General features: G+C 38.8%; 1 protein-coding gene across 3 annotated transcripts in view; it reads left to right on the top strand.

The window, feature by feature from the left end:
- DYM (dymeclin) overlaps nucleotides 1-12417 on the top strand; it is a 210226-nt gene that overhangs the window by 15971 nt on the left and 181838 nt on the right. For all 3 annotated transcript variants that reach the window (XM_041423558.1, XM_041423557.1, XM_041423559.1), the window contains exons 3-5: nucleotides 5369-5421; nucleotides 6084-6177; nucleotides 7451-7587. In XM_041423558.1, the coding sequence (XP_041279492.1) occupies nucleotides 5369-5421; nucleotides 6084-6177; nucleotides 7451-7587 (284 nt within the window). The remainder of the gene's footprint in view (nucleotides 1-5368; nucleotides 5422-6083; nucleotides 6178-7450; nucleotides 7588-12417) is intronic.

Genomic DNA, 12417 nt, shown 5'->3' with positions numbered 1-12417 from the left:
GTTTATAATTGCAGCTTTTAGGCACAATGCTTTCTCTTGTTACGTGGAGGTACTTTAAGAAAAGCCACTGAAACTTTGAAACATCTTCTATTGTGGTGCTGTTAAAAGAAAAGCAGATAAAACCACATTTTTCAAAGTTGGCTGCTGTCAGGAAACAGCCTTCACTGTCTTAATAATTAAGGTTTTGCTGAAGAATGATGGTTAGTAAATTTAAAATAAGGCAGCTGAATTCAACTGTTAAAAATAATCCTATTTATAATGCCACTTTTTTTTTTTTTTTCCTTTTTCTTTTTTTCCCTTCCTTTTCTTTTTGGAAGTAATGTTTTTTACAAAAACATCCTGCTGACTGCAGGATCCTGCTTTTTGGTTGTAAGAAGCCAGAAATAAAAATCTGCAGTCAATGAAAATGATGAAATTTTATTGATTAATAGACTGCTCAATTTGCCATTCTTTCCCATCTCTACTGAAAAGAGCTTTTGTTACAGAAAACTAACTTCTTGATGAAGAAACTTTGGACTGTGATGAGTGATTGCAAACACAAAGTGATTAAAACCCAAAGAAATAATGATTATTCTTTAACTCTTTACTTTCACCACTGATGTGTGATAGCTGCAGTCACACAGATACTGCCTGTGTCTAGAGCAGTTTTTAGTGATGATTGGTATGCAAAATATTCTTACTACGTGGTGTTAAGATGTTACAGAAAATAATCACTGCCACTGTAGAACCTCTCCTGTTTGGATACCTTTAAAATAAACAAAGAAAAACCAATTTTCTTTAAACGTGGCTATGCTGTCAAGGAAGCAAATTTCACTATTATTAATTTTAGTTCTGCTGAAGTCTGTGGACTTAGCCTCTACATAAAAGAAAACCGAATAAAATAATTTTTTTCTTTTATTAAATACTTTGAAAATGCTGGCCATCAGATCACAGGATGAGGGAGGAGCTCCTCTGAAGCCTGGAATTTTTTCCTAAAGTGTGTGGGAAGCAACCATGCACTTCACAAATTTGCTTGTATCCATGTGAGCCAGTAAAGTCTGTACAGTTAAGAATATTCTACTTTGAATCTATTCTGTTTGCCCCATATGTTCACAGCCTGTTTGAGTCCCCACATCAGGTGGTACCTTTTGTTCATTTCTTGGAAAATCATAGAACTGGTGAATATGTAAATATGTACTGCTTTGTGGAAGCGAGGTGGCTCAGTGCAGGTTGTGCCAGTTGAAGTACATGTGCAAACTCACTGGGTCACTGTGATCCTGCTGTTAAAGGCCCGTGACTTGAAGCTGGTGTCACAGAAGTCCAGAACAGTTTGAGCAGAAACGGATCTTAAAAATCATCCCATTCGACACCCGTGCCGTGGGCAGGGACACCTTCCACTGTCCCAGGTTGCTCCAAGCCCTGTCCAACCTGGCCTTGGACATTTCCAGGGATGGGGCAGCTGCAGCTTCTCTGGGCACCCTGGGCCAGGGCCCTACCACCCTCGGAATTTGTTCATATGCATGTGACTAGTATCCATAGAGGTGTCTTGTCCAGGGCAGAGCTTCCTGGATGTTGCTGTGGTGCGTGGGTTTCTCCAGCTGATGCCCTGCAGTGCCATCAAGCAGGATGCAGAATTGACTTTTCATACTCACTGCTAGAAACAGATAATCTGTTTCACGTTGCGAATATACCAAATGTTTCTCATAGAGCAGGGAATGTTTTACACTCCATCCTTAATAAATCTGTCCTTTACTTTTATGTGTTCTAACCTGTGTCACCAAGTGCTGCACCAGCATGGCTTTTAAATCCCTCCTATGATGGCAACTCCACCACTGCCCAGGGCAGCTGTGTCAGAGCTGGACAGCCCTTTCCATGGAGAAATTTTCTCCAATATCCACCCTGAGCCTGCCCTGGCCCAGCCTGAGGCCGTTCCCTCTCCTCCTGTCCCTGTTCCCTGGGAGCAGAGCCCGCCCCCCCCGGCTGTCCCCTCCTGTCAGGAGCTGTGCAGAGCCACAAGGTCCCTCCTGAGCCTCCTTTTCTCCAGGCTCAGCCCCTTCCCAGCTCCCTCAGCCGCTTCTCATGAGACTTGTGCTCCAGACATGTGACTTGACAACAGGGCAGTCCATATTCCTCAGGTGAGAGTACTAATTCAGGTGAGGGTTCCAATTTAGAGACAATGGGAACTTTTATTTGTGATCAGTGCATTGAAGGAGCTTCACTTTATCAGTCCTTGCTCTTGTTAGAGCTGAAATACAAGTCAGGTACTTATTAGCAGTGTTCTCTGTGGCTTAATGAAAGGACAGATGTTTGAGTGTTGAGTTTCCATTTTTACATTCATTCATTAACCGGATGTCATTTCCACAGGGACTGTAGGGAAAAGTTGGTACCACAGTTGGTTGTGCTGTTTCTTTTGTGCCACCTTGTGAATCTTGTCTCTGGCATCTTCTACCCAAATCTTAATGTTATTTACCTTCTGTCTCTTCACTGCACTAGAAAATACCCATATAGCTTTTTTCCATGTCTCTCACTTCTCTTTTCTGCCCAATCAAAGGAAAGAAAGTCACTGCTAAGTTTGGCCCAAGGTACTTAGGAATGAGCTGCTATTTTTTTGTACCCCTCCATGATATTGTCTCCGTGAGTCCATCCCTGGGATATATTTCAGTGGTGTGTGTCTGTTGGGGTGGTATTTCTGCTGTAATTCCCCCTCACTAGGTGTTTCGTTTGAGTGAACTGAAATTTTGCAGTAGCTGTTGCCTAGTCTTGAGTGTGGCAAAATTCACTTTTGTGTTCTTGTTGTATGAATCAGAGGCAGCAGGCTGTAGTTAATTTTTAAGTGCTAAACTTCATTTTAATATGAAAAAGAATTACTGAAGTGTTAAAAGCCTTGCTGAAGATCTGAAAGCCTTGCTTGCTTTGCCACTGGTTTTGATCCTGGCAACTTGTAGAAACTAAACAACTCTGTGGAATTTTTCTAAGGACTTTGTGTGGGTTTTAATAACTCAAAAGAGAAGAAAAAAAAATCTGTAAAAATGCTATACTTCGAAACCTAACCTTGGAAATTAGGGAGAAAATGAACCATAATTTAAAGTTGAATGTCTGCATTTATGGTTTAAATCCTGGAGCAATTACAATAACTGTTCTGACTGTGTCCCCAGGATCTTTGGATAGTGGGAGGGGTCATGTTGTGTTAGATTATGATTTTTCAGTACCTAAAACTCTCTACTGAGTTGTTGTCCATTGTAATATTCACCCTCCCTGCCTGCCAGGTCTTGGGAAGGAATAAATCCTGATGACAAGCAGCCAGCTGGGCAAATTTAGAAGTTTTTGTTTTTTTTTTTAAAAAGTGTAAGGTCACATAGACCTAGAAAACTGTGTTGTCTGTAGTTGCTGGTGGCGTGCTGGTGGTTCTTGCTCAATACCATTTGTTTTTAATTATTCTGCGTGTTTGTAGTGCTGGAACAAGAGACCACCTTTGAGACCAAGCCTAATGTTTTTAAAGTATATATCAAATGTAAGTTTGTTCTTTCTGAATCTTGTGTTTCAAAGCAGTTTGTAAGAGAAGAATGAATGCTGGTAATTGATATGAGGACAAGACAATCTGTGTAATCTAAAGTTGTCTTAGGATATTCAGCTGTAGGTGAAGATCTGTCTCAGCTGTCAGCTCACTGCACAGTAAATTAGTCTGGTATACAAGAAAATTTGCAGGCATCTTAAAACTTAATTTGATGTCTCTGTCTTGAATAGTTTCCTTTTGAAGTGTTTTGAAATAATTTTTTTGACTGCTCTTTCTACGGTATCTTCTAGTCCTCATGAGCTGGGGAACAGCTCAAACTCCACAGCTTCCAAGAGCATGGCTCCACAGGGTTTTCAGCACTGGAGCTGGTTTAGCAGCTTCCCACACAGCATGGCTGATAATCTCAGGTTGATGCAACAGTGTGCTGTAAACTGGATGACCATGTAAATTTAAAAAGGATTGTGTTATAACTGCAACTGTTGAACTAAATTTTTTTACTGTCCCTTAATTTGTTGAACTTCAGAAGTCTCTGAAGGTCAGGCTATATGTTCAGACTGTACAGAGGCTCTATCATCTCTTCCAAAACACTGAGCAGTAGATATTATATGTTCATGATATGAGCAGTTCATGATATGACAAGAGGTGCTTATTTTAAACTAGAAGAGGGTGGATTCAGACAGGATAGAAGGAAAAAATCGTAATGATGAGAGTGGTGAAACAGGGTGCCCTTTAGTTATTAATATTCATATTGCTCAGTGTGGCATTGAACACAGTATCTGATGGTTTGTCTTGTTTACGCATCTGTTAAGGATGTTTTTGAAGATAGCTGCCCTGTACTGGTAGGTCAGAAGTATGTGTTTGATGCAGCTGGTGTGGTTTCAGTGGTTGCTGTCAGGTTTTGCTTTAGTATTTTATTGTCCTTTTCAGATCATGTTTTTCTGACATGCATCACGAGGCAATTAATGAAGTTAGGAACAATTTGCTGTATCTGATGTGATTGTTGCACTAGTATAATGACATTGGTTAAAGGAAAGAGCTGGTTAGCTTGAGGTTAAATGTCAGATTGAGTTTTCTTTTATTCACAATTTTAAAAGTGCATCATTTCATGTGGAATTTCTTGTAAAAAGTTTTGAGTTCTTTCTGTAGGCTCCTGTTCTGTTTGCATTTTTGGTAACACCAAACTGAGCATTGCACTGAAGCTGCAAAACTAGCAGTAATAAAATGCTCATGGAATCACAGAATCGTTTAGGTTAGAAAAGCCCAGAAGACCATGGAGTCCAACCATTCCCCAGCACTGCCAAGGCCACCCCCAACCCCTGTCCCCAGGTGCCACAGCTGCACAGCTTTTAAATCTCTCCAGAGACAGGGATTCCACCACTGCCCTGGGCAGCTCTGCCAGGGCTGGACAGCCCTTTCCATGGAGGGATTTTCCCCAGTATCCAACCTAAAACTCTCTTGGCATAGCTTGAGGCTGTTTGTTCTCATCCTGTCCCTTGTTCCCTGGGAGAAGACACTGACTTAATTTCACTCTGATAAACATTTCATTTCTGAATATTAGTTTCCTTTTTTATAGTTGCTGTGCTTCAAAAGAATATTGCATTGCCTGACGTTAGGATGGCAGAGCATTGGAATGAGTTGCTCAGAGAGTTTGTGGGGATACTCAAAGGCCACCTGAACACAGCTGAGGGCTGCTGGCTCTAGGAGATCCTGTTTGAGCAGGGAGGTTGGACAAACTGACCTCAACGAGCCAATGGATGGCTAAAATTAAGTGCTTCATAGAAATATTTTATTACTGTTTTGTAATGAATTTTCACTTCAAGTACAGGAACCCAATTGCTTGTGTAACCAGTTTTGTTTTCTTTTCCTCTTACCTAGCGCTGATTTAAAGCTCCTGGAAGAAGCCACAATCTCAGTCTGCAAGTCTTTAGGTAAGATGTTGTGGCATCTTTTTTCCATGTACTTTACCAGAAAAATTGGGGAACAGCATCCCTGTAAGCATTCACGCCTTTAGCATTCTATTTGTATATATTGCCCTACTAAAATTAAAGCAGTGTAAAGAGTGTGTTTATGTATATCCCAAACCTTTACTTCCATTGTTGACTCTTTTACAGAACTTGATATGACTGCAAGGTTTAAAAAAAATATTTCCATCTCTACTATGTCTTTTTCCCTTTGCTCTTTAAGCTGATCAGTATGGGGAAGGAATTAGAGAATGAAAGGAAGAGGTGCTATAAATGTGATCAGTGGTGTTGCAAGAAGGTGAAAGGTAGTTGTGAAGACCTGCCCAGTTTTCTGGTGGCAGGCTGTTGTGCTGCAGACAAGTCTGAGAATAGAAGCAGTATGAGTATACCATGTTTGGGATATTTTAAATCTAGGATTAATAGTATTTAGAGAACAATTTGGGACTAGTAAACCATGTGCTAGAGAATCTTGAAAGAAGAATGCCTGTACAGGAAAAAAAAAAGACATACTGTGCTTTATTTAGAAACATTTGAGATATTGAAATTCGTTTTTTTTCTATATATTATTTGAACTAGATAGTGTCAGCTTTTGCATAATTTGTAATTGTATCTTATTTTTCCTCATCTAGTTGAGAAGAATCCTCGAACAGGAAACCTTGGATCATTGATTAAAGTCTTTCTTTCTAGAACCAAAGAATTAAAAATTTCAGCAGAATGTCAGAAGTAAGTTTCCAGAAAAGAGCTGTGTGTGCTATTTAATTGTTTAGATGTTCCTTTTGTTGCTAGCTCTTGAATTTTTCTACACTGCTAATTAGAATGCTCACAGACCAAACCTTAGAATTCTCTTAAACTGCTGCTTGAAACAGAACAAGGGTCTAGTACTTCTCTAAACACAGAAATTAAGTGTAATAGGTAAGTAGATTACTGGGCAAAAATACATATATGTGTGTTAGATAAACACATTTTTTGTATAAATGATATAAGTTATGGGTACTGCTGTCTTAGAGATCTTTAAAAATTATCTGAACTTTTAAGCTGAACTTAATGTATGAGCCACTATTCTATCTTGAAAATATTTTAAATATCTATATCTATAAATATGTATCAAAATACTGCTTTCAAGTTATGTCATGCATCTGCTGTTGGTTTTGTTTGCCTCTTTCAGCACTAGGAGAGAGCTCCCAATAGGTTACTTGTGCAGCACTGTGGGGTTTTTTTGCAGGAGGCTTTCTGTAGTTATTCCCTCACACTCACAGATAAATGTCCCACTTTCATCAGATCTGGGCCTGGAATTCCTCCTTGTTCCCAGGACTGTCATCAAGTTTTTTGCTTGCATCTAAAGTAGGAAGTTACTTGTGCCCAGATAGCTGTTGCTGTTTTAATCTTAAAATACCTTGAAAGTACAGCTTTGGGCAATAGTTGGTTCTGTGCTGTTGCATGGGCTCCCCAGCAGTTGCTTACTGGGACTGAAAAAAATTTTATGCAGCTGTATTTCCCTTTCATTCAGAAAGCTTGGAAAATATTTGTGTGTATTGCATAAGAAAATTGTGTTGTATGGTGCTCATGAAGTCCATAAATGCCTCCTGTCACCTGAAAGCTGTTCACCTGGGAAAAGGGCTAAGGTTCAGGGAGCCAGGAAGGTTTCAGGTCTGAACCTGCTGGAAATTTTCAAATGTCTGTGTGCCTTGAGTCCATAGCATCTAGAGACATCTAGAAGTTTGCTAAACTGTTTGGTGAGTTCCTCAATGAGTTCTGTCTGCTGTGGTGTTTTTAATGGCACAAATGTAGTTAGGGGTAAGGTTGTACTTTCTAAACTACTTTTGAATACATTCCCATTGTATTTTCTGTAACATCAGCTGCAGACTCCCTGCTTAAACACTTTGGCTTTTCCTTGCTTCAAATGTAGAACTTTGTCTACTTTGACATTTATTTTCTTGTGGCTTTTGATGCATGTTTGCTGGTGGAGCATTACTGATTCTTGTTTGTTCTTTTCTAGCCACCTCTTTATCTGGCAGGCTCACAATGCACTGTTCATTATTTGCTGTTTGCTGAAAGTATTCATCAGTCGAATGTCAGAAGAGGAGCTGCAACTTCATTTTACTTATGAAGAGAAAGCAGGACCAAGCTCATATGGTGGGTACACACGAGTGCAAGTGAAACAAGCTTCCCATGAGAAACTTAAATTTCCTGATGTTTGTAGATGTGGCACATAGGAACATGGTTTAGTGTTGGACTAGTGAGTTACATTAATGGTTGTACTTGATCTTAAGGGCCTTTTTCCTCAGGTGCTTTAGGTCTAAATACTTTTATGATTCTATGTTTTTTTTAGACTCAGAATCCCAAACTTTGCTTTAAAACCAGAAGTTAAGTGCTAGAGAGTTTGATTTAGCTTAATCTGGCTTTTTTTGAACAGTTGTTGAGATGTGGTGCTGTAAATCAGCCTGAGCTTTAGTGATTTTCTTACAGTTTGAAAGGTGGTAATGGTCCTCTTCAGAGGAATTGAGGTGAAGGTGGCCGTGTATGAACATTGGAACATTGATATTGCAATTTAATGCATCTTTTCACATATTTCACATATTTTTTATAAACCAACAGCAGCCACAGATTGGAATTAATGCTATTTTTAGGGATCTATTGGAGGAAAGTAACAGTCCTATGGTTAGAATTGACCCCTTGAGAAAGCAACTGCTAAAATTTAATTTGGGGGCAATAGCTTAAACAAGAGTACAGAATTTAGGCAGAATTACTGAAATGGGCTCATGCCCAGGAAATGGAATATGTATGATACAAGATGGAAGATGGCAGTAGAGATGCTCAAGGAAGAAGCTGTTGTCTTTATTCAAGAATAATAGAAATGGGTTCAAAATCAGTTGACTGTCTGCCACAAATCGTGGTGTAGCCCTGTATCAAGATGGTCTCATGAGGTGCATGGTGGATAATGCTGCCACGGGAGCCTTGATTTCTTTTGCTTTGGGGTAAATCATGGAATCACTTCGGCCCGAAAAGCCCTCTAAGATCATCAAGTCAACCCAGCGCTGCCAAGTCCAAGTCAAAGTACTGTTCAGTGTTTAATTGCATGTTGCATGAAGCCCAAAAAGTCTCAGAATGCTGGAGCAGTGTGAGTGGATGGTGTGAGAACAGCCAAGAGTGTCTGACTGTGGATTTCCTGCAACGAGGACACGTGTTGAGAACACTGAGTTGCTGCTTGCTCATCCACCAGTGAAAACTGTTCATTAAAATCTGTTTAACTCCTTGGCACCTGCCAGTGCTCTGGGGAAATCAGAACTGTGGTGCCAAAGGATTAAGTGCTACATTTTGAAATGGTTTCATGTATTTAAACTGTGATGAGTGATCTCCAGGAGTGAAGTCAGCTCACTGATGCACTGGAAAAGAGTAGCTGCTTTTGTATAAGCTGTCCCTGCAGACTGCCTGTGGGTTTATTCCTGGATTAAAAAAATGGCTCACCTCTTGCTTCAGTGTGCAGCATGCCACAGTGGGATGGGTGGCAAAGCTGAGACTTTTGTCAGCTGGAACCCCTGTGATCTTTATTCTTTGCACTGGGAGTTCCTCGCAGTGTGGTATGGAAAGTGATTCTTGTCACCAGGGTAGACCCAAGTTTATACCAAGTCTAGTAGCACTTGACTGTAATTCACAGTGACATTTATTAGCAATAATTCTGTGCATATTGATGGCAGATGTACTCAGCAATTACCTCTGAGCAGATTGTTCATGGGATGTTGTTGATTAGGAAGGTAATTGTGTGTGGTCTGCTGGCGAGGCAGGAAATGAGCTGCTCCTTGGCTCCTCTTTGGGTTTCCACTTGGAGATGGTTCCTGTGAACTTCCTCAGGGTGTTGAGGTTCATAACATGCTGAGGTTACATAGCCATTGGGTTTGATTCCTAAAAATCTGACTTTTAAATATCTACAGAAGGTTGTAGTAAGGCTTATGTTCAGCTACAGGAAGGTAAAGTATCATAAATGAATTGTAATAAACTGTAGTTGTGCTGTAGGGCCTGTTAAAAGTAAGCAGAAGAAAATTAGGTGTTTTGTTGTTTGTATTTTTATAATTAAGTGTAGCTTTCTTGAACTTTTGATGTCTGCTTTTTGAAAAATAGAATATTCCTGTTATTATTATATATGTTTATTATAGTATTTATCTATTATTATAATGCAATTATTCCTATATTGCTGTTAATTTTGCATAGATTTATTAGTACTTTAATGGAAATTTTACTATCTTTGCTGAACAGGCTTTTTAAAAATTAAGTTCTTAGTCATTCATATTGTTTTTTCATTTACCAGAGCTTGGCATTATTTATAATTCTTCAGTTGTGAGCATAAAACAAAGCCTTACAAAAGATATTATTATACGAACTATGTGATGTAAATAAAATATCCAAATTAAAAGAAGTTTTAATACATTGTCTGAATGTTGAAGTTTCTGTATTTCCTTACTACCTGGTCAGTAATCAGTGGAAAGAACAATGCAATCACCCAACAACAAAAGCAACCTCTCTACCCTGTGCTCCATTTTCATATGCATTGTTCAGTCTCTTAGTCTTCTGAGAAGAGGTTGTTGTTCTTTTCAGGATCATCTCACAACTCCTTTGGAAATCCCTCTGTGGTGGTGTTTGTTTCCCTATGAACGTTACATTTTATCTTTCTGGTTGGACAATATCTTCTGGTGCCTTTAAGTACATTTAAGTACAGCACCTGGGAGCTCATAGCTCATAACTGCAGTGTCAGCACATCAGGATGCTCACACTGCTCTGGGATATTTGGTGTGTCAGGGAGAAGTGTGTAATTGTAATCTATGTGTATGGAAAATGTCCCTGTCACTGACTGCTCAGAAATATAGACTGTATATGACATAGACACGATTGTTCAGGTAGCATATTATATAGTTGCCTTATCTGGAAGAATTCTCCTCTCAGCTTTTGCAATTCATGTGCTTTCACTTTTTCTGAATGTCCATTTCATACTTTTTCCTGCTGTACTGTGCTTGAGGCTCAGAAGAAAGCTGTGCAACTGTGCTTTTTGTCATAAAATGGGATTTTTTTTTGAAGTTTGAGTGCATGGGTGTACTTTAGCTAAGAAAGCTGTGCAACTGTGCTTTTTGTCATAAAATGGGATTTTTTTTAAGTTTGAATGCATGGGTGTACTTTAGCCTAACAAATAAATTGCCCTGGATTGAGTCCCTGCTAATAGTGCTGTTATTGATTTCCTTCAAAAGAAGGCCTACCATTAATAGAATTGTATTCTTTTTGAGGAGTTTCAGATGGTGCTGCCTTTGCCTCTTCATCCATAACTGGAATTTGCTTATAATTTTGGAGAATACTGCAGAATTTTGATTGCAGGAAAATCCAGGGGAGACTAAAACCATTTACTTTAAGATTTGGCTGAAAATGTCCTGATATCCATAAATCCCAAACTGGAGTCGGCATCTGCTCAGCTGAAGCTGGAGATAGTCTCACTAACACAAATCATTCATCTTTCCAGTGTCTGTATCCTGTAATTTCTGCAGTCTTTATTGTGACTCAAAGGTGCAAGAGAGCACTTGCTGAGTCTTGTATTTTAAATCAGACTATTGATTCATTTAACCTGTTCCCTGAGCTATAGTAGGAAGCTTTATTCATTATCAGTAGAGGAGTTTTTAAACACAAGGCTATTAAGGGCTGTTTGTGACATTTTAAAGCAAATATGAGGACACAGAGAAGGGAATAAATAAAAAGGCATTTACTGCAAGCCTTAAATGATTTCATGTGTGTTCAGCTATCACATAAAGGAAATGAGGGAAGGCAATCAATTTATGTACTCATTATTATCAAGTAGAGGTTGTAAGTTTTTTAGAGTAATTAGAGCTGAAGACCAAACCACAAAACATGTGGATTCTCTGTTTTTCAAGGAATTGTTTATTTCATTACTTGTATTTTTTATTGTCCAGGTTCTGTATGAGCCACAGGGCAGAAAAAGCATTTAAGATGAGGATGTACCTTGTTATGCCTGAATATCTTACTGATACTGGTATTAAGCACATCCACCAGATCTTGTCAATGTAGTAGTTATGTTCTCGAGAAGATGAAGCGGGACTGGTTTTAGAAGTTGGGCCTCCTGGCATCTCTACTTTCCTCTGCATGAGCCATTTTACCTGTGTAGTGTGTGCTAATCCAGTGTCTGTAATGTGGGTAACTTTGAAAAAGTAAAAACAAACTAAAAAAATTGCATTATAAAAATAATGTTAACAGTGTATATAAATATATGTATATATATCTATGTATATAGATATATATACACACACATAAATCAAACCCAAACAAACCCCACCAAAAAGTCAAAATCCATCAAATTGCTTCAAAATGAAATAATCCACGTTTGAGGACTTAAATATAGCAGATGAAAAAAAAGTAGTTCAGCATAACTGGACATTTTAAAACCTGTGTAATTGCCTTCACTTGTGCAGTGGAGTTTGGAAGATACACCTATGATTCGTCTCCCTGCTCTAATTTTAACTGGACAGGTTCACCCTGAACTTGCTTTCCCCAAGGCTTTACAGGTCTTTGATCCAAGTATGTGATCTATTAATGTGAATGAGTCTTGTGTGTATTGTCTTTATCCTGCTATTGAAAGAGGCATTGTTTATGAAAACACAGAGTGTTCCGTGTTTATAGCTCTCTCTCACGTTATAGATTTGGCTTGAATCCTCCTTATTGTCTTGGCAAGATGAAAATTAAACAAGAATGTGTGTGCCCCAATTGGGAAAAGGATACATTAATTACTGTAGCTGAATGACATTGATTACAGCAATTAAGCTTTTTTTTTTTTTTTTAATAACATTCATTCTGTGTGACTGTGCTCACCCAGTGTTTTCCTACTTTATTTTGAATATTGTCTTGAGAGAAAAGCTTTCTTTCATATTCAAATAACCTTATTCTCTGTTCATATGAGTTGTGCATAAGTGTTGC

Source organism: Onychostruthus taczanowskii, unplaced genomic scaffold (genome assembly GCF_017590055.1).
Source record: "Onychostruthus taczanowskii isolate IOZ18803 unplaced genomic scaffold, ASM1759005v1 scaffold79, whole genome shotgun sequence".
Classification (NCBI taxonomy): Eukaryota; Metazoa; Chordata; class Aves; order Passeriformes; family Passeridae; genus Onychostruthus; species Onychostruthus taczanowskii.
Note: the sequence above shows the minus strand (reverse complement) of the source record. Positions and strands in the feature narration are given on the sequence as shown.